General features: G+C 47.2%; 1 protein-coding gene and 1 pseudogene across 1 annotated transcript in view; one reads left to right on the top strand and one right to left on the bottom strand.

The window, feature by feature from the left end:
- The window catches only part of CACNA2D4 (calcium voltage-gated channel auxiliary subunit alpha2delta 4), a 124,966-nt gene that overhangs the window by 98,416 nt on the left and 5,055 nt on the right, over positions 1 to 21,495 (top strand). Inside the window, exons 27-35 of the mRNA XM_085568506.1 lie at positions 1,758 to 1,819; positions 2,930 to 2,944; positions 5,315 to 5,359; positions 6,254 to 6,316; positions 11,462 to 11,532; positions 12,369 to 12,444; positions 14,206 to 14,258; positions 15,219 to 15,274; positions 16,625 to 16,645. Coding sequence (XP_085424632.1) covers positions 1,758 to 1,819; positions 2,930 to 2,944; positions 5,315 to 5,359; positions 6,254 to 6,316; positions 11,462 to 11,532; positions 12,369 to 12,444; positions 14,206 to 14,258; positions 15,219 to 15,274; positions 16,625 to 16,645 — 462 coding nt within the window. The remainder of the gene's footprint in view (positions 1 to 1,757; positions 1,820 to 2,929; positions 2,945 to 5,314; positions 5,360 to 6,253; positions 6,317 to 11,461; positions 11,533 to 12,368; positions 12,445 to 14,205; positions 14,259 to 15,218; positions 15,275 to 16,624; positions 16,646 to 21,495) is intronic.
- Positions 17,122 to 21,378, bottom strand: LOC144246245 (uncharacterized; annotated as a pseudogene).

Raw genomic sequence — 21,495 nt, 5'->3', positions numbered from 1 at the left:
CAAGGTTAGTTATGTAGGTATCGACTCCTCTTCAAGTGTCATGAAAACTATATGTCCTGGGTAATACTCAGTCCCATTGATGTGATTTGCTGTGATAAGGGGAATGACTCTTTCTTGAGATGGTTTGAAAGGATGAATTTATTTAAAGCTACGTACCAAATCGGGTGCGTGGGCCTCATGGGACTCAGCAGCAACAGCACTGCTTGCCTGCTGTCATGGCCTGTCGGTTTGTCAGCAGGGGCACCAAGCCAAACCATGGCTGCCACAGCCTTGCTGGAGCTGAGGAATCTTCATCCAGGCCAGGCTCAGCCCTGTCCTTCCTCCTTTGCTTACATTCTTTGTCTTGTCTGGTTTGTGCTCTGTGAGGCTTAGGGCAATGCAGCTCTACAGAATCATTCTTTTCCCCCACAGACAGGCAGTCAGATTCAGTTTGCAGCAGGGAGAGCCGGATGAGAAATGTGCCTCTGATATATGGGATTTGTAAGACGTAATTCCTACCAGCAGTAGGAATGTGACAAGGACACTGGTATAAAACACAAAGCTGATGCCAGGTGCTAGGGTCTCTGTACATGAGGCAAGAAAATATACCATTGCATACTCCAGTTTTAATTTATATCCATCTGAATTAGAGCATCAGATCATACTGTTAGCTTAAAAGCACCCACACGGCATGATTCAGATTTAAAGGATCTGTTCCCCCCTTTGAAGCTCCTTTTAATTCAGGGGAAATCTGTAGAAACAGCAACACTTCATCCTCCTGATATTGGTGGTTGTGAATAAAAGGCCCCAGATCTCCCTCCCTGTATTTCTTTTTCTCCCTCACTTGCACTTGATATTCTATTTCAAGGTCCTGCTTGAGGCTGTAATTCCTCCAGAGCTCTTGGATTCAACTAGTTGACACACAGCCCAGTTGTTCCCCGTCACCATGGCAGGCTGTGCACGACTGCACTGGTTATTGTGTGTGCTTGTAGGCAGCCTACCCAGGGACAGCCAGGTTGTCCTGTCAGGGAGACCCTATACCATTCTTTCTCCTCTTTAACTATGTCTTAATTCAGGAGCATGATGCTAGGAATAGAAGGGAAATTAAGCCAGGAAATTAGGACACACTTCATTAAGAAGCACACATACACACAGAGTTCTGCTTAGCCCACTGTGCACTAGGCTGGGACCAGGTAACAAACCACTATTCATAATCGACACTTCCTGTCAAGTGGCATTCATTATTCTGTGCTTTTGTAGTGGCTTAGAAAAAATATAAATCTCTGTGGTTCCCCCTTGAGACAGGTGGGTTTTCAAATTAATCCCTTCCTCACTGGCCTACTTTATTTCTTATTGGTGCTGTGTGGTGTGAATTGAGACTGGGGCAATCACAAACATCCATTCTGGCCAGGCAAATCTGAAAAAGTCAAAGGCAAATTCTCATGCCACCCTGGGGGGCTTTTGGGGGATTTCTGGGCTTTTTTTATTGTGGTTTTGTTGTTGATCTGTTTGTAGCTTCATAGTGTTTTGTGTGAGGGAAATCACAGTACCTTGGCACAGTCCGTGTCCCCTTTTCCTCTCCCTTGTTAAACCTCTGACTCTCACCTGGCAGTCTGACTCAGCACTTACCATTCACACTTCGAGGCAGATTGTAATCATGATTTCCATCCCATCACCTTGGACAAATATTTACTCCTCTTTTCCCAACTTATATTTGTCTTTAATGCTCTTCTTTTGATCCCCCCGCCCCCCCCCCCCCCTTTTTTTGTTTTCCGTAGCGGTGGGTGTGCAAATAAAGCTGGATTTGCTCCAACGCAAGTTTTGGATGGCCATGCAACAGGTAAGAGCAACAGAAATCATGCAGAGACACAATTTAATGCTCTTTGTCAGCAAGGTCGATGCTGTTACATCACATACAATGACATTTTAATGAGGGCTTTTGTGGAATTCATATTAAGAGATTTATGGAGTAGATTAGTTTGAAGTCACACATTTCTGTAATCCTTTGACAGCACTAATGCCGTGTGAGCCATGAGTCTGTTCTGCAGATGCCGTGGTGACAGTGTCAGCATCCTGGCCTGGCATTAGCTGTGCTGCATGTGACACATTTAATTGTGGAAATATGCTTGTGCTCATTCAGCCTTTCAGAAAACTCATGGAAATCTGCAATTTTGGGCTCACAAAAAAAAAAAATCTACTGCCTTCTCTTATCATCTTGATAATGACAACAAAATTCTACCAGCTTGCCAAAATAAAAATTTTTTGCTCCAGGGATAAGCTTTTGGTGTTGTCCTAATATTAGATACTCTTATGGACTGAAGGAGGTGGAATAATTAAAACAACTCCCCTGGTGTGGGGAGCAAGAGAAATGAAACACCTTTCCTTTATCACCCAGACAATTCTTTCCCAGGCTTTGCTTTTAGGGAGGTCTGATGGGGAGGTGAGCATGAGAGGACAGTAGCAGCACACAGCAGAAGCGGCTCTCTGCTGTCAGGAGAGGGAACTGTCATCAGATGGGGATGACAGAGAAGGTAGGAGGGCAGGAAGCTACTCTGTGGTGGCAGGAGCATCCTCACAGGTGGAGATCACATAAACCTAACCTGAGCTAAAAGCATTTCTGCAAAGCACATGAGTGCATCCTGAAACAGCAACAGAGAGCTTCATTTTAAAAACCCTGCTCAGGGCCATACCCAGGCAGTTCTCACACAAACAAGCCCTCGTGGGTGTTAAGTGAAGCTGGGAGGCCTTATGAAAGCAGGTGAAGGAGACCTGTGTGCCAAGTGGCTGTGAGTTGTGGTCGTGGTAGGTGCTGGTGTGAAAAAAGGCTCCATGTGGTTTCCCAGGATATTGGCACCGTTGGACAGAGGAATGACTAACAGATTTTGTTTTCTCTCTCTCTCCTGCCTCACTGATGCTGTGCTGCTCTGGATGTCCATGCTGTGCCTCCCAGCCCAATGACACTGATGTAAGTAGACAAAAGCTGGGGACAGGGAGGCATCCTGGCGTGCAGCTTGGCTTCCTAATTGTGTCATTTGTGTGCCAGCATATCATAGGCACTGTCCCTTGTCTGTAGCCTCTGGAGAGGGTCCAAACCTGTCACAGGCTGTGTTTGTCTTCACAGTAATTAAGTGTCTTTGGCAAAGCTTAAAGTGCTCTGGTCACAGAACCGGACCAACAGCAGGAGGATGCTGTGAGGTAGGCTGGTCTCTGAGCATGGTCTCTGCTGTGCCCATGAAGCAGCAGATGTCATCTGAGAAAAACCAGAGAGCACAGGGTCAGTTCTGCCCCATCTCAGGGGCTCCCTGCAAGCTGCCAGTGCTCTCAAACCAGGGTCCTGCTGTGGTGCTGCTGCTGTATGGCTAGGCGGCACCAGGCACTGCTGGAACTTCTCTAGGAAGTGCAGTGGCAGTGAGACTCAGCACTCACACTGCTGAGGAAGAGGTGTGAGGCACGAGCCCGTCTTGTGGAAAACCACTGTGGCTCACCTGTGTTTCTGTTCTGATATCTGAATGCTGGGCTCTGTATTTGATATCCCCCAAAGCCATAACTGTCGTTTGTTGTGACCATGTTTCTCTGCTGACCAAAAGAAAGAACCTGCCAGGTGACCTCTAGGAATATATCCAGGGAAATAAAACAACTACGTCTTGCTTTGTGGTGAGACAGGGGTGAGATGGTGCTTGCAACTGTGTTAAAGGAATTTTTTTTAAACCACCATCCCTAGAGTCTCAAAAAGCCATCTGGATTCAGAGTGTGAACATGTGATATTGCAAAGCTGTGGGACTTGAAACAAAGTCAGGCATCTCCAAACCTCCTCTGAAGTTGAACAGAGGGACAGAAAACCAGTTTTTTTATGCAAAACTCAAGGGGAGAAACAAATTCTAACTGAAAGTTACAGTCTTTTTGTCTGGAATGACCAGTTTGCCTCTTGTTACTGAGAATCACCCAGAAAGGGGTTTGGATTTTATGTCTAAAAGTTTTGAGAAAATAGTGGGTAGCTGGCTGAGAGCAGACAGGCTATGTGCTATGCCAGTGTCCTTCCCCGACCCCAGAAAACCTCTGACAGGAAGGGGACTCCATGCACAGAAAAGGCAACACTGTGTCAGCTTTCTTCCCTCTGCTACTAGAGAAAATAGAATTAAAAAATAACACAAAGAGACAGACACATGCAGCCATGGCAAACTCTGAACAATTATGAAATCAATAAGCACCTGAAGGGCTTTGTTACTCACCACTTAACCCCTCGTGTCCCTACCCAGTTCAGTGTTGTGAAACACATGTCAAGTCCACTATGCAGAAATTCTAAATGAAAGAAGTGGATGGTGCCTTGGGCTACTTGTTCACCATTCACATCCTATTTTATCATTAGCTATCTGAAGAATAAAGAAACCAACAGCAACAACAACAAAGAAATCCCTGCCTGAGAAGAGCCCTGATCTAAAATACCATGCTATGTTCTTAGTCCAGATACTAACAAATGCTGAAATGCATGCTGGCTTCTCCCTGGTGCACAATAACCTTTGCTTTCACCCTTTCTTTACAAGTGCCTCCTCTGTTTGGAGTGCACAGGTCCTGCCGGGCACATGTTGGGGAGGCAGGTGTGGGATCTGAGCCCTCAGGAGCAGGGATGTTGCTCCTAGAGGCAGGGAGCTGGAGTGGCTGACCTGGGGGTGGTACCTGTGCGTGCTGCTGAGCTTGTCCTGCTGGAAATGCCAGTTGAATCTGTTCTGCAAGCCTTTAGCCCAGCAGTCCCAAGGGGGAGACAGCAAGATGAGCTCATGCCGTGTGCTGAGGGGTACACTCAGCACAGGTGGCTCTGGGTGCAGCTGCAGGTTGAGCTCTGGGAGCCCCAGGCAAGAGGCTATGACCTGGCACTGACCCTTTGCACAACAAAGGGCACCACGGGGACATGTGGGACAGCCAGCTGTCCGGCCACCTGGAGACACAGCAGGAGCAGATGTCCCATCAGGGTGACCCAAGACAATCATACACATGGGCTGTGAGGGTATAAAAGCTCCGTTTCCTTTGTTTGGGGCCCCTCCTCAGAGGCACAGGCTCGAGCTCTTTCTGCTGCACCATTAATAAATTGCTTTAAGGTTCTGGATGTCTGAGACCCTGCTATGGGAAACCTGGAGTTGAACGAGTAGGGAAGACTTGTCTGGCTGTGTGACTGTGGGCTGTATGGGGAGTCAGAGAGGGGCCACTGTAGCTGCTGCTGCCTCAGTCCCAGCAATGAAAGTCTCTGGTGGTGGGGGAGTGACTGCCAGAGCAGCTCCTGCATGGTCAGACTGGGGAATTTCCTTCACACCGTGGTTAATTCTCCACTTTCCCTTTGCAGTGCCGAGGCTTGGATGGTGCCTGTCCACTCAACTGTCAGGATGACGTAAGTTGCCTCAGTTTCTTCTCTGTACCTGTGGTGGGTGTGATTGACCACCTGCTCTGTCTCCCCCCCAAAAAAGGCAATGCTTGTTGTCTCTTCACAAGAGATTGCACAGCTGGGGCAGGACCTCATAGTAATGAGACAAATCTGCAGTTTAGGTCTTCCCACCAGCTGGGCCAGGGCAGAGACATTGGGATTCCAGACAGTGAAAGTCCATCTCCTTTAAATCTGTCTCCCTGGTATCCCAGATGTTCAAACAAAAAAAGTGGCTGTCAGCATGACATGCATGCTGGACACCTTTCTTTGTGTTTATGCCACTGCTTCAGCCTTGGTATCAGGAATATGTGAGACAGGAGCTCCTCTGCCCTGAAAAGTGACATCACCAGAGATTTTTTTGGTTGTGTGTTCATGTAGGATTTTCTCTGCTTCCTAGTTTCCCCTGCAGGAAAGAGTTTTCATCTAAACTCTGTGCCTCCATTTCCTGGTTTGCAAAATAAAAGTAGATCAGCACTGATACTGAGTGGTGGAGAGAGGGTTATTTTGTGAGTTATTATAAAACTCTGAAATCTGAAGATGGAAAGTATTAAATACCATATTACTAAATAAAGGAGCACTACAAATATCCTGAAGGATGCCTTATCTTAAGTGTAGCTCAAAGACTGCTAGACCTGCACAGAGCCCCAGCTAGAGACAATCTCTGTCACAGCTCATGGACTCAATACCCCAAAATTGAGGCAGGGAGGGAAAAGAATTGTGTAAAACTCATGGTAGCTGAGCTGTGGGACTTGGTATGGAAATGCCAAGGCTGTTTGCATCATCACAAACCCACACTGCTCCATCCTGAACACAAACAGGAGAAAAGCCATCTTTAACATTGCTTCTCTTCCATCTCTGCAGATTCTGAACTGCTTTCTCATTGACAACAACGGCTTTATACTTGTTTCCAAAATACCTGAAGAGGTAAGTGAGCATAAGAGAAGGAGGGAAGTGGGGTTTGCCTGTTCCTGAATAACCCACCAGAGCTGGTTAAAACAAATGAAGTTGAATTGTGTAATAGGCGTGGCTGTGGTGTAATTAAATTCAACTGCACAGTGAGGGGGAAGGCTCCCAGCAGAGTGACAGCACATCCTAGGTGAGGAAGGAGTTTGCAGTGATAAGGAAGGAACTAGTCAAAATATCTTTTGATCAGAATAAAGGAAATTAGACTCAGTTCCCTTGGCACAGATGCTATTATGATAAGGGAAGGGAAGGGAAGGGAAGGGAAGGGAAGGGAAGGGAAGGGAAGGGAAGGGAAGGGAAGGGAAGGGAAGGGAAGGGAAGGGAGCAGCACTTTTGAGCAGCTTCTGAAGTCAAAGCAAGTGTTAGTCAGGAAAGGAAACTGAAGGGATGGTAAGAGCAGAATGCTAGAGGCAAAAAATGAAGACAAAATAATTTAAGTAAATTGGAAACAGGAACAGACCTAAAGAACTGGAGAATTTACTGGACTTGCAGATGTGAAAGGAGCAAGGGAAAAGGCTCAGAATAGAAATAAAAATAAGATGTGTGGTTCCACAGCCATTTCTAGGGAGCTGAAGGGGTTCAAGTTTGATGTGACATCCTGTGCAGCTAGGTAAAGTCAACACTATCAGCCACTGCATGGTTGAGCTGCACTTCTCTGTTCTCTGATAAATTCACCACAGAGCTTCTTCTTTCAGAATAATTAAACCCCACAGTTCTGGACGTCAGAACGTGATATGTGGGAACAATCTCATAAACTACAAAGCAGTAAGGCAATAGTAAGAGTGGGCTTAGAGAAGAAGTGGGAAATGAAGGGGGTTTGTTACTGACAGAACTGTGGATTTTCATTAAAATTGCCATTGTACTGGAGTTAACAAATATAGTTTGGGTATTTACAAAAGGCAATAAATCCAATCCCAGAAATTACTTTCTTTAAGATGTGATAAACAGGTTGAAATGGAAATTAAGGTAACAGACCTCCTGGTGGATGTAATTGGCACAAGCAGCACAGCTTCCAAAAGGAAGAAAACTTATCAGCTATAGGTCTTTGAAAGCGTGATAAAATCGGGAGATAAAGGAGACTAGATAACCTATTGGATTTCAGTTTTTACTTCAGCCTTGAACAGAGTCCCTTACTCTTAACCTTACCAGGTTCAGAGAACAGAACCTGGTGAAACAGTGAAGCATGAAGTATTGACATTGATCTCAAAGTAGCTGGGAAAGAAGAGAAAGAAGAAAAATTCTTAGATCGCTATTCAGATGGAAAATATCAGCTATATGAATCCCCACTGAGTTTTTGGGATAGGCTGGCAGTCTTAGGAATTGCTGTTTTCTCCTCTGTTGCCCATGGCATTTTCAAAGATATTTTACTGACTCCTATGACATGTGTCCATCAGTGGAGACAGCTACACCCTTTAGCTGCCATGTCACCTGTGTGTCCTCAGCAGTGCCCTCCTGGGTCCTGCCTTGGTACTTTTTCCTGCATCTTATGGAAAATGGTTTTTTCCAAAGCTCATCTCTGAAAGATCTGACTAGCAGAAACATGGCATTATTGTGGATTTAGGTAAATTATAAACATTATCCACATGTCTCCAAGATCAGGCATTTTGGCAAGCACTAGAGCTGTCCTCCTCCAGCTTTTACCTTCCCTGACCTTAGAGAGTTCACCACTGCTTTATTTTCTGATTTCTTTATCCTGTTCCAGTTATTGTTTTTATCTCCTGGAGGCAAGGCACCATGAGTCTCCACACTGTTAAACCCTACAGGGAATTCAAGACAGCACTAAATCAATTCCCTGGGTTTCCTAACTTTGCCACCTGGATGTCGCTGCGTGGGACCACTTGCTGTGTGGCCTTCCGTGTCCCATCCTGTAGTCTTTCCTCAAGGCATCCATTAAAAATAATGCCCAAAAAATCCTGTACCTGGGTTTTTGTGGGTATTTTGGCTTTTCTGCCTGCCAGAGCTGCCTAGTGCCTGTATCTCCTTCCCTGGGTGACCACACAGGAAATCAGAGCAGCTTCTGGCATGAATGGTGTGAGGACAGCGTGGCTCAGGCTCTGCTCTCCTCTGCCCTTGGGATGGGGGATCAGGGTGAGGGATTGGCTCTAATAACCTCTGTATGAAGGCAGCAGGAAGCTTACTGGCAGTTGGAAACCACCATGGAAAAGGGACTCAGTATTTTAATGAGTGACAAGTTGGAAGCTCCCTGCAGGATTACTTGGGGAAGAACGGGTAATCTCTTAATTCGAGCTAATCTCCCCATCCAGTCCCATCCCAGAGGGAGCAAAGAGTTAAAACACAGAGCCAGGAGAAAGGAGTGAGTGAGGACTCTGAGTAAAGGAAAATAAGTGGCAGGGTCAGGCTGTGCTGCAGGGAGGGCTGCTCTTCGTTTTCTGTCACTTTGTAGCTGTGGCCCCACACCACCCCTGAATTTTTAGCTGCTTCTCATTGCCAGTCATAGGCACAGCTGTGGATCCCAGGTCTTGAGCTCCCTCCACCTGCTCCATCCAGATGTTCCCTCTCTCACTAAACCCCTTTTTCTAGGATTGCTGCCTTATGCCTGAGGCATTTTGCAGAGGATGTCTGCCAGCTCTGGCCAGGTGGGACTTCAGGAGCAGGGTACAGAGGCAGCCAAAAGGTCAAGATTCCACCAAAGCTCAGGGATTGTGGAGAAGCAAGGGTTGGCTCTGTTTGAGCCATGCACAAAGAGACTGCCTGCCTTCCCAAAGCCTGGGCAATTTGGCAGATCTTGTTTGTCTGCAGCTTCTGAGTGTACAAAAAGTGTAAATTGCTCAATGAGCCAGCAAAGCATGGATGCATGTGAGCAATGATGTGACATTTGAGTCATATGTGTGCTCTGGATTGCATGCACAGCCTGCATCCTGTGCACAGCCTGCACATGCGCCTGTACACGCAGCCGCAGGGGGAGTGACACGGCTTGTGTGTGTCATGTGGGATGTCAGAGCAATGCATTGTGCATTGTGCTGTGTGTCAACCTCTGAAATGGCAAGGGCCTGTGGAAACTTGCCTAGAGATGGGAGTTAGGAGAAACAGCAGAGGGATGCCTAGGAGAGCAGCAGTCACTGGAGGAAGCAGGATGCAATGAGAGCTGCTTTACAAAACGTTGCTCCACTACAGGACAACTTTGGTTTCTGCCTAGATGCTTTTCTCTCTTACTACCTGCAGAGGGGACCTAAAACAGCAGCAAGCTTTGAATGTCTGGTTTTATGTTGGAGGCCAGTTTGATGATGCCTTTCTGAACACACTCCCTAGACCATACTCTCACTTGCACTGTTTTTATAAAATTAAAAATTAAAGTATGTGCTTCTTTAAAAAAGTTGTATCAATATCTGTTTATGAGCAGTAAGAACCTCTTGAAAGAGGTTGTTGGTTGAGGATTTCTGAGGTTGCTTTTTAATGGCTTTTTGTTTGTTTTGTTTTAAAGACAGAAAAATCTGAACTTTAATTGAATGTATCTAGTTTTTACCCTTGAAAATGGAAGGGAAGGGAAGGGAAGGGAAGGGAAGGGAAGGGAAGGGAAGGGAAGGGAAGGGAAGGGAAGGGAAGGGAAGGGAAGGGAACAGCACTTCTGAGTACAGCAGGTGTTCTTCATTCTTATACCTATACAAATGATGTCCTACATGGAGAAATTTGGCCAGACATCAGCATCTCTTGAGAGGATGGGTCTCATTTACAGCCTTGCAGTGGCCCCCTCTCCTTGCCCCACTGCCTGCAGCTTGCACTGTGTTAAATCTCTGGGTCTGCAGACTAGTATTAAATGGAAGCAGCTGGCCTCTTCACCACCCTAATCAGATTGAAAGAGCAAGGGAGGTGAAAAAGTTAGTGCTTGCTCAGGCACATTTGACTGTCTGAGATGATTACAACCCAAATGCTCGAAGGGGAGTTGATGTTATGTATCAATTTATACAGTGAAATGACTTCTAAAGCCTTTTGGGAAGAGGCTCATAACCATGTAACACTACTGTTAGATGATTATCATGTGATCTTAGGTAAATCTGCCTAAGAGTTTGGGCTTTTTCTGTGGCAATGTCCCACTCAAATAAATGAAGTCATCTGTCATCTGCTAAATGACTGCTAGCCTATCAGTGGAAAAGCAAAAAATCCCAGACTGTGTGAATGCTTCCACAACACATGAGATCTATTTTCTCTGTCAGGATCCATGAGCAGGAAAACAGACAGAGGACAGCTCATATCGGTACTTTTATTATTTACAAACATTTAATTTACTTGCCTGTGAACAAAGAGATGGACTTGACAGGTTTGAAGCATTTCTGCAATATATTTGTCATGGTTTATTAATCAGGAAGGCCAGAATTGTTTGTCTGAGGAAATCTTTAAAAAAGCAGTTATCAGATTTGACATTGGGCCCTTATTTGGGATTATTGACTCCAAAGCATACATGGAACCAGAGGGCCACAAGCTCCACCTTTAGTTTAGGCCTGCAAGCAGAACTGGGGGTAGTTGTCCCCCCAAATGCAACTCAGTTCATGCTGTGCCAGTGCACAGTATGTAAGCTACAGGGATGGATGGGTTTGTGTTGTGTTGTTTGGGTCACTGCCTGCTCAGAACTCACACAGCAGTGAGTTGCAAAATTGCATTTGCTACCTAAATAAATCTGTATGTCACACTTGTGCATGGTGGGCCAGTTCACCTAGGGCAGTAGGAGAGCAGAGGTTTCCAAAACCACAGTGGCTATGGGTAGCAGAGAGGCTCAAATGGAAGACTCAGACATTCAGAACCAGAGAACATGGATTCCAAATAACCCATGAGAGACTGCAGGCTTCCAGTGATTCAGCATGCCTGGATCTCTGCAGCTTGAGAGACTGCCTTTTTCTGACACAAGCCACAGGGACTTATGTGGGCTAAGGAATTTCCAAGTGTGGTAGGAGTGGTGCAGGATGCCCAGCTGGTGATGGGGGAAGTCCTTCCTCAAGCTTTCCAGCCAGCCAAAGGACAAAGCTTGGTGTGGCCTACTTACAAAAACCCTCATTGTGTGCAGCAGGCCTCCAGACAAACTAGATCAGCTGGAGCCATCGAGCATTTGGAAAATTTACAGTTTATTCTGTTTTTCCCTTTTTGTGCTTGCAGACTGGAAAATTTTTTGGTGCAGTGGATGGCTCAGTGATGACCCAGCTGCTAAACATGGGCATGTTCAGGCGGTAAGTGAGGGATCTCCACACTGTACTTCTTGTTCTTCACTGATGTGTGGGTCAGAGCATGCTGGTCCCTCTAAGAAGCACTTGAGCATGGAAAATGCACATGCTGGTGATGCATGTGACTCTCTTATCCAGACACAAGAGCTCCTTTAGCTACCTGCCCCATCTGCTGACTGGCTCAGCCATCACCAGCACACACAGTTTCTCCTCATCTCTTCCTCTTCCACCTGCTGCAAAACACAGAGAGAGACAGAAACCTGCAATCTCTTTGTGGCCTGCATCTGCTTCTCTGTCTTTTCAGGGCAAGATGCTATGGGAAAGTTTTCAAGGCATTTTGGGTACAGAAGTGCTTCAGTTCCTTCTGCCACTCAGAAAGCCTTTCTGGGAGTGGTTGTTTGAGAGCCCCACAGATGCAGCATTGCAGCTGGCTAACCACATTTCTCTCTCTCTTAAAAAAATTATGTTCATCTCACTCCACTCCCTCAGCCAATGTCAAAAGAGAGTTCAGCATTTCAGTGGCTTGAAAACAGGAACTAGGGGGACCTGAGGTAATTACAATTATAATTCCTCTTCTTCATAGCTTGCTTTACTCACTGTCTGAAATTAGGGACATATTTCCTCCTGTACTGACCCAGTTACATTAATCCAGAGCCTGTATTTCTTGCTCTGCAAGATCCAGCACTGGCCAAACAGCAAAGACATGTGTAAGCAGGTCACTGCTTTAGTTAATCCAGGAAACAATTCATACCTGACATTTTTGAGAAAAAGCTGACATGTCTGTCCTGTGGGTGGTTGCATTGCTTGCTTTTGACTGCTTGCTTGTTGTGTTTTGCTTGCAGAGTGACCATGTATGATTACCAGGCAATGTGCAAGGTGCCCTACCACCACCACAGCGGCGCCCGACCCCTGCTCAGCGTACGTATCTGTCACCATGCAGCCCTCCCTGGGCTGGGCTTTCTCCTGCAGGGCATCTCCAACATTCCCCAAAAGACTTCAGGAGATGTTTGCTTTCAGGATGGGACTGTCCAAGCTCACCTCAGGCAGATTCCTGAAGCAGTGGTGGCCACTGATGTTGGTTTCCAGTGTGGCTCTCTATTGCCATATAGGAGCTCACTGAAAATTGGAAGGAGCAGGGAAAGAATGGGAGCTAGACTGTGGCAGGTTTTCCTTTAAGCCAAGCAATCAGCTAGCAGCTGAAATGAACAGGAATGCTTTTACAGGGCACGTATTCACTCAGCTCAAGGAGAATTGCAGTGTCGGGGACCAGAGCATCTGGGGAAAACTGGCAGTCATTGGGGAAGGATGAGTGAGCTTGGAGCAGGAGAGTGAGAATGCTGGTAGCCCAGAGAACAAACTAACAGAGTGAAGGGTTTTACCAGTATCCAAATGCAACCTCTCTTTAGGCTGATACAAACTCTTACTCTAATCCCACTCCACCTTCCTAATCTTGCCTCAAACAAGCAGAACAAAATAACTACTCAACACTTAGGCCAATTTAAACTGCTTGACACGACCCTAAATGTGTTCATAACTGTTGTGATCCCTTGATACTGGAAGGAGTGCAGGAAGTACCCTTACAGCGTGACCTTGTAATTTTTTTTCCCAGTAAAAGAATTTTCAACAAAATATTGCCTTTTAACAACATTTTTAACAACGTCTGGTTTGCAATTGCTATACTTAAGCTTGCTTGATAACATACGGTGATTGTAGTGAAAATATTTGCTTGATAATATCCTCCAGTTCTGATCACTGAAAGAAATGTCACAAAATATGAGCTGCCAAAAATGAGGTGAATTGGGAAGAAAATTAAAAGATGAGCATTCAGCCTCCATCTCTCATCTTCCCCTCTTAGCAAAACCCTTGAAAACTAAGAAACCAAGAAAAGTCAGTTTTTCATATACAGACATAAAAATCAGTCAAATTGCCAACCATCTCTACATTTTACTATTTGCTGACTTATTTTGGCTGAAGAGAAGTCATCAGTAATAGAACATTATCCTGCATCCCGTGACTATCACATCTGTTTTGGGTCTGAGAACATGGGCATGAATATGAGAGGAGGAGATGAAAATTAGACGTGGTTACCATGAGGAAAAGAAGCAGCACTATCCTCTGCAGATGAATTGTCCCTGGGATAATACTGGATTTCCAATTTGTAGCTGAAAGCAAGAAGATGATAGAAGTCATGCCATCTTGAGGAAAAGCTGGATGAAAGCACAGTTAAGCATAATCAATCAATGGCAGATAATACTAAATCCTGGGCAGTGCTGTCACTTGTCCCAGAAACACCACTTGCTCTCAGAACACAAAAGCATCCTAAACTGGTGGTGTCCCATTTAGCTGTGTTTCTCTCCTGCTCTGAGCTCTGAAGGTCATCCACACTGGAGAGAAATCATCAAGCAATTACATCTTCAAAGTCCTTCATACATTCCTGATAAATTTCCTGACCCTCATGGGGAGGGGGTAAGGAGGTATTATTAGTAGCAGGCCAGCTCTGCTGGCTTTTGATGTATTTTGAACATTTTCCAGTGATGCCCAGACCTTGTATTTCCAGCCTGTCTTCAAGAGCTCTGATCAGTGGAGAGACTTAGTCTAAAATGTGGGGTCCTGCATAACAATTATAAATTCTCTGACAAGGTCCTTATTGTATTTCTCATTTCTTCTTTCGTTCTCCAGCCAATTTATGCCTTTGTAGCTGCAGTGAAGTGGCTGATAAGTGATTTCCTCATGTGAGTACCAAAAGATGGGGGTGTTTGGGAGGCTCAGACCAGGAGGGGCAAGAGCTGGGAAAGCTGCAAGCGGAAGCCCCCACGTAGGGCATTGCTGTCAGCCTTCTCCTGACATTCAGCTCTGCACTGTGCCCCTGGGAGACAGAAAGCTATTACTATTGCCATTTTGAGTGGCAGAGGCCCACAGTGGGTCTGGGATTTACCTAAAGTCACTCAGTACAAAGTGCCTGAGTCAGAAATAGGACTTGGGTCTCCTGGGGGCCTCTGTGCAGATCTTGGTGCTGAGCTCTCTTGCCTGTCTCATTTGCCCGTGAGGAGCGAATGCACATCTTCCTTTCACGGGGGAGAAGGCTAAAGGCAGCAGGCCAAGAGCTCAGGTCTGAGGGCCAGGCAAGGGGGGACAGAGTGGAGGCTCTCCTCTGGGTTTGGGTTCACCTCAGACTTCTGGGGTTAATCAGAGTTCAAGCTCAAACTAGGATAGAAGTGCCACTGCTCAGCTTGCTGGGTGTGTGAAAGGGCAGATGTGGTAAAGGTCCAGCTCTGATGGTTTTAGTCTGTTGGTACAGAACATTTCCATGTAGTTACCTCCAAGCAGCCCAGAGTGTGGGCTTCTGTTGGCCATCATGCCTGTTCCTAAGGTGGGTCCTATAGTAGCTGAATCCCATTCCAGCCTCAGGGGCTGCCATACTTGTTCCTTCCTTCACTGGCCCTTGCTCAGGATATATTTCAAGAAAAAGCCCATTCAGATCTTCCACAGTACAGATCCCATGATACAGAGCTACATTCGAGCATGTGGAGAGGGGAAAAAAATTTAAAATCTAAAAAATCAGACTTGCACTGCCAGAAATTTGTAGTAAACATGTTAGAACTGATACTCACTGGGCAACAGGGCCATCTCCCTGACACCTGCATCCTTCCAGGCTGCTGAAAAAGCATCCTCTCTTCTTGCTCTTTTGACAGCTTCCTTTTGGAGTTTAACATGAGTAGCTTCTGGCACTCAGACAACTTGGCAGATGGTGAGTACACAAGAGTCCAGCCACCCCATAGCACGTGAGTGTTGCAGCCACTGGTGACAGAAGAAACTGTACAGGGAAGCCTGGCCTTGTGTGAGGAGCCTGCCCTCTGCCCCACACCCCTTCCTCCATAGACACTGGAATCCAGCTTCCAGATCCCACAATCCCCCCCCATTTCCACTCCCATTCCAGGCTGCCACAGCAGCAGGGTGGTCAGGGTGAGGTGTGTGCTGCTGGGAGCACTCTGCTTGCTCTCCTCAGGGTAATTTATTGAGGAGAGGGGAGACACTTCTTTCTGAGGATCCCTACCCTATGTGCAGTGGGATGAGAGAGGCCATCAGCTGCAAAGAATTTCTGTTGGAAAGCCTCCCTTCCAGTCTGCTACAGGACAGGACAGAGCAGGGGTGGAACAGCAGTCTCTCCAGAGCCTAGCAGAGGTCCCAGGAAGCCAGACAGAAACCTTAGCATCCAATAACACACGGAGGGTCTTCACTCACCCACTCGACCTGCTCTAGAAGAGAGAAGATGATGGCACATGGTATTGCTCAGCAGCTGAGCTCAGCAGAGGGGTGTGTCTGGCTTGAAATGCAGTGACCTGTCCTGCAGCTGAAGTGCTGCCTGCTGGAAGCACCCCAGGAATCTCTGCAGTCCCATCCCAGCTCCTGCAAGCAGGGGTGATGTTAATGGCCCTGAGGAGACTCAGAGGGGAAGGGAAGGTGCATTCCACACAGCCAAGTAGGGGCTGTAATTAGTCTTGCTAATTACTGATCACTAGTGGTGCCTTTAGTGGAGACAGTGGTATCTTCCATGCCAGCTGTGGGGCTGGGTCCTTCTGCATAATGGGGAAACAGTAATTTTCTGAAAGCAAAGTCCCCCTCTAGAGAGGGAGGTCTGTGGGTGCTGTTCAGGTCCCACTCTCCTCCTCCAAAGGGATGGCAGTAGAAGCTACAGCTGTCCCCTAAGCAGGCCTGGCTCCTGTGTAACACACATCAGGGCAACAGGAGTAGCCTCACGCAGAAATTGGTGAGAAAGAGTCAGATGAGCAGGTGCAGTGCTCATGGCCATTCAGGAGAGACTGCTCATTCAGGGGAACAGGCAGGTGTGGCATTCCTGCTGTGGATGTTCTGTGGCTGCAGTCTGATTTAGTCTGTGCTTGAGGAGAGTAAAAAGGGAGGGGGGATGTCACTGCTATCCTGCTCATCACCATTTCCTTTTGTGCTTCCTTCATCTCTTTCCCACATCACCTCCATGACTGCTGTGTGCAAATTCATGTCTCCATGTCACTGCCATCCTGTGAATCTGCCACGTGTCTCCATCACCATTGTATGTCTGTGTGTCATGGGACTTCTCCAGCCAAGGCTGTCTTCCATCACTGTAAGTAGAACCACCTAATAGTTAGAAAAAGAGAATTAACTAGAAATTCCTAAGCTAGGAAAGACTTTTTTCCATCCTTTGTACAGTGTGGGACTTGCAGAAAAGCATGACAGGGCCAAGGCAGAACCTGGCTCTGTTTCCCTGGTCTGCAAAGAAGAGATGCTGTTGCTCATTTAGCTGGCTGAGCTGGTGATTGAAGGTCTGTCACTGAGAAGTTGATAAAAGAAGGAACATATGAGCCTCCTGAGGAGCTGCAGTCACAGACAGCATCATCACTCATTGCTCTGGCCTGGCTGGGCCTGTGGCCCGTGTTCCATGGCATGTCCTTCACTGTGGTTCCCAGATGACCCATTCTTTTCAGCTGTTATTCCCTAACCAAAGACCAACCTGTGGCTTCTAGCAGGAGAAACTACACAGGTCTTGTAGACTACAGTTACTAAGAAGTAACTTAAGTCTTCTTTTCCACACACCATGGCTTAGCTCTGTCTGATAAATCCCAGCCCAGCTCTGGGATAATGCAGGAGGACTTTCAAGTGGTTCAACTGATAACTCATAAATCTGTTCCTACAGGCGAGTTAGAAACTCCTCCAAGACAGAGTCCAGACTGTGGCTGTGTTTGTATCTCCCTGCTTCCATATCTAGCTTGTGGTTGCCAATTTGCTCTCTGCCCAGCAAGACATATGTGTGAGACAGAGATGGAGAAATAGAGACAGTTGGAATGTGTCTGACTGGATGGAGAAGAGGAAGAGCAAGAGAGGGTGTCTGCAGATGAAAAAAAGAGTGTCCATGTGTGTGGGGGAGTAGCAGGGTGGAAGAATACTATTGGGGCTGGAAGAAATGGATTGCACATGTTGTTAAGAAGGGGCTGTAGATTTTTGCCAGAGATGTTAACATTTTCTTGACTGCACGCCAAGGCTGGTGTATGCGAAAAATATGAAGCGAAGGAGACATTTTGTGAGAGAGAAATTGAGCACACACATTTTTTCCAGGTTATGTACAGAGGAATTAACGATCAGGGATCTAATGCTCTCCCTTCCCTGACTGTGTACCTCTGGCTCTGCAGCACTGAGCCTATTTCTGCTTCCCAAGTTCTCTTGTTTTTTGGAAAGGTGAGACTTGCCGTTGGAATATGGGCGTGATTTCAGACTGCACTCATCATACAAATCTGCTTTTCAGAGGTGCTGAGAAGAAACGTTTGCTGCCACAGATTTTTCTCTGCTCTCAGCATCTCAGTTTCTCTCTGTGTTTATAAGGGCTTCTGCTTTTATGGACACCAGCACAGGTTTGAAAGCTTTTAATTAAGCCAAAAATACTTCCAGCCAAGGCATGCAGCTTAGAAAGAACTATTTCTAGAATTCCATAGATCCTAAAAGTTTCTCTTTTTTTACTCCATGGTAATGTACTCAGAAGATATTTTACAAGACAATTGGTTAAATTCCATGTTTTATATTGGTAACTGTCAGCTTTTGTCACGTGTCCCAGAGTAAATCCTCTGACTCGAGTGCATGATTTAATGCTGGTGGGAAAGAGTTCACAATCTGGCCTCTATAGTTCATAACAAGGCACAGCAACTGCCTTTGCTGCTCAGAAGGATTGGTTGCCAAATGTCTGACAAAAGTCTTTCTGGAAGTGCAGATGGTAGCAATGACAGCCTGGAATTAACTCACTCTTTGCTATAAGGTTTGCAATTTTTTATCAGCTCCTCTGGCTGTTTACTAATCCCTGCCCAGCAGACTCTCAGGGTGCTGATAACATTTTGATGTCCAGTATGTGCATGCAGAGGCTCAGCCTGAGCCTTTTGCTGATGATGTACATGCTACTGGGCTTTTCTGAACCTCTCGATACTGCTGCAGCTGCATTGCTTCCCAGCAAATTAAGTGTCAGTTGGCTTAGGCATAATCTCTGTCATAGGTCTTGTCTCTGTACAGGAGTTAGATTTTAAAGCACCTTCCATTCATTCAGCTTGTGCCAAAAAAAAAAAAAAATACAAAACCAAAAAACTTAAAGTCTGCGCAGGCCACTTCTGCCAGTTTAAAAATACACCTTGGTGCTGGCCATGTTTATCCTGGGTGTGGTTCATGCAGTCTCTTTAACTGAGTTTTCCCTTGCAGGGCCTGGTTCTCCAAGCCCACCGTGACAGCCCTCATCCAGCACTGGCTGAGGCTGAGAGTTCCATTCTGCAATTTCCAATCTGATGGTCTCGTTCACCCCTCCCTGCACCCCATCCTTCACACCACTGTACTTTATATTGCTTGAACTCCATCTGCTTTGATGATCTTATAACAGGAAGCTAGTAAAGGATGTCACTCTTTACCAGGGACAGGAGGAAAATGAGGTCCTGGTATGTCAGGGCTCTTTGCCACTCACGACATGAGCCATATGTTAAATTCTTGCAAGCAGTTTGCCCCAACTTTATGAGGTCACCTTTGTGGTCATCACAGTGATTCTTCTGAGCAAGAACTGCACAGTCCATTGCCAACAACTGTGCTGCAGTGGCAGTGCTGTAAATCCAGGGGCAGCTCAACAGGACAGTGATGGCTTGTGGCTGAGGTGTGGTCTTGTGTAGTCTTGCCACAAGCATGTCCCCAAGAAGGGCTGTCCCTGGTCCAGGCTGGCCACCTGCTTCACGGTTTGGAGCTGCTTTCCCAGCCCCCAGTGCAGTGAATTAAGGCTGAAAGAAATGCTGCTCTGTTTCTCACACTCCTTTAGTTTTAGTTTGGAGACTTTCCTGGCCAGAATATACTTACCAGCCCTGCAGCTGCTCAGAGCCAGAAGGTGTTTGCAGCTTCTCTCCTTACAGCATAAACAGGGATATTCTGCATGCCCCATCAGAAGTGTCTGAAATTCACCCCAGAAACAGAGTCTTCTTCTGCTCATCCCAGATCTCCTCAGGACTGTCAGTCCCTGTGATGGGTCCTAGTCAGAGGCATTCTCCAGCAGCAGAAATGGGAGAGGCTTTTCCCTGCCTCTGCAGTGTGGGGTTTGCACAGAGGGACAACGAATGGTGGCAGAGCACAGCCAGACAGCCCCTGGCTGGTGGCAGAGGTGCTGCTGGCCCCTGAAATGACAAGTTTGGTTGATGAATTCGGTGTGAATCCAGGGTGAATACAGAACGAGGCATTGTGCTGCATTCAGGCTCTGTGTGCTTTTGAATCTGTGCAAAATGAACCTCACAGTGTCACTGAAAGGTGGGTCCCATAGTCTGGAAGGATTTAAGCAGGGGGCTGCCTCCTGAGTGCTGGTTTTTGACACTTCTGAAGAAAAGCACAAAGTACAATTACCAGAGACTGCACTGCAGGGAAGGGTTTGAGTGCCCATCATATTCACCTGGGCAAGGCATTAGAGGCAAGATTGGGCTGCAGTTCCTGGCTCTTAATGGATGTCTTGTGTTGCTGGATTGCCATGGTGGAGAGGAAAATCAGAGAAAATCAGGCAGTTTTTCTCTCTCTCGTGTAATCTACATTGTTTAGATGGCAAGCTCTGCGGGGAGGAGCCTGCTGCTTTCTGCCTGCTCTGGCAGTGCCAGGGGAGAGGAGACCACTGCTCTCAGCAGTGAAGGTTTTACAGTGATGCAAATCACCCATCCAGTCACGGATGCCCTCTTGATGCCTCCTCACCATACATTTGCTGATTAAAACCCAGGTTGCTGCATTTGTCTATAAATCTTCAGTGCTTCTGCTACAAGGAGTAAACTGGGCATCCTCCATGTGAGGAGGACTCTCTTCCCTGCTGGTCCCCCCCAGGAGCACTGCCCATGGCTGCTGTGTGGGTGGGAGGCTGCAAAGTGAGGCTTTTATGCTCAGACCCAAAGCTGATGTAGAAACCATTTCTTGTACTTGCTGCTGGCTGAGCTGCAGCCACCTCTGCCCTAGCAACAAAGCTTCGTATTTCCATCAGCAGCAGTCCCCTGTGTCCTAGAGAGGCAGGAGCTGGCTTTGCTACCTCCAACTGCAGAAAATAATTGCCAGAAGGGCCCAAGGCAGTCGTTTCAGACAAGACAGATTTTGCTGAACTCCTAGAAAGAATGTTCTTGCTTCTTGAGGGAGGCTTAGTGAGGTGGTTCAGCTCCCCCTCATCCCCAAATTACTTTGGGAGTCCTACAGGGTGTGACCGATGAGTGATGGAGCAGCTGCTCCCTCCGGGAGCCAGTGCTGTTCATTAGCTGGGTCTCTGCTGGTCCTCGAGAGCTGTCATCTGTTTCCCTGTGGTCTCAGGCCAGATCTGTTTGCTGCTGGTGGTTTCTTCTTAACATGACACGTATTGAGCCCCTCCAATTTCCTGCTGTGGGCTCACTGTGAAATGTCAGTGGGCTCAGGAGGGATCAGCAGCTGATGGAGCCCCACCGCAGACACGCAGGGCTCCCGCAGGGAGCAGCCCTGGCACAGGCACAGAGGCCAGCCCAGGCACAGGTTTCAGCGTTTAAAACCGGCACGAAGCAGCGCTGGCTTAGGCAGGAGGGATTCCATTGCCACGGCTGGTTCAGCAGGGCCCCCGAGCTCCTTTGAACACAGGGGTGCCTGTACCCGAATGTCTCTGCCTGCCTGCCAGGGGGTCCCCGGGCGCTGTGGCCACTGCGGCCCCTCGGCTGCAGTTTCGGCGTGGCAGGGTCCGGCCTTGCTGAGGAAGGCGATACCGGAGGCATTTTCACATAGGCTGGTTTTCCCACACCACCTAGTGGGAGCAGGCATCACTGCCTGGCTGCTTTCTGCAGCATCTCCTTCCCCCTGCAGCATCACCTGCTCCCGGCCACCTCTGGAGGGGAGCTGCTCCTCCAAAGGGCATCACCAAGTCTGGAATGTTCCCATTTGGTGCGGGCAGCTCCCGTGTGCCACTCACGCGTGCCCTTGTCT

Source organism: Lonchura striata, chromosome 1A (assembly GCF_050655825.1).
Source record: "Lonchura striata isolate lonStrDom1 chromosome 1A, ASM5065582v1, whole genome shotgun sequence".
Classification (NCBI taxonomy): domain Eukaryota; kingdom Metazoa; phylum Chordata; class Aves; order Passeriformes; family Estrildidae; genus Lonchura; species Lonchura striata.
The sequence above is the reverse complement of the archived record's forward strand: the minus strand, read 5'-3'. Positions and strand labels throughout refer to the sequence as shown.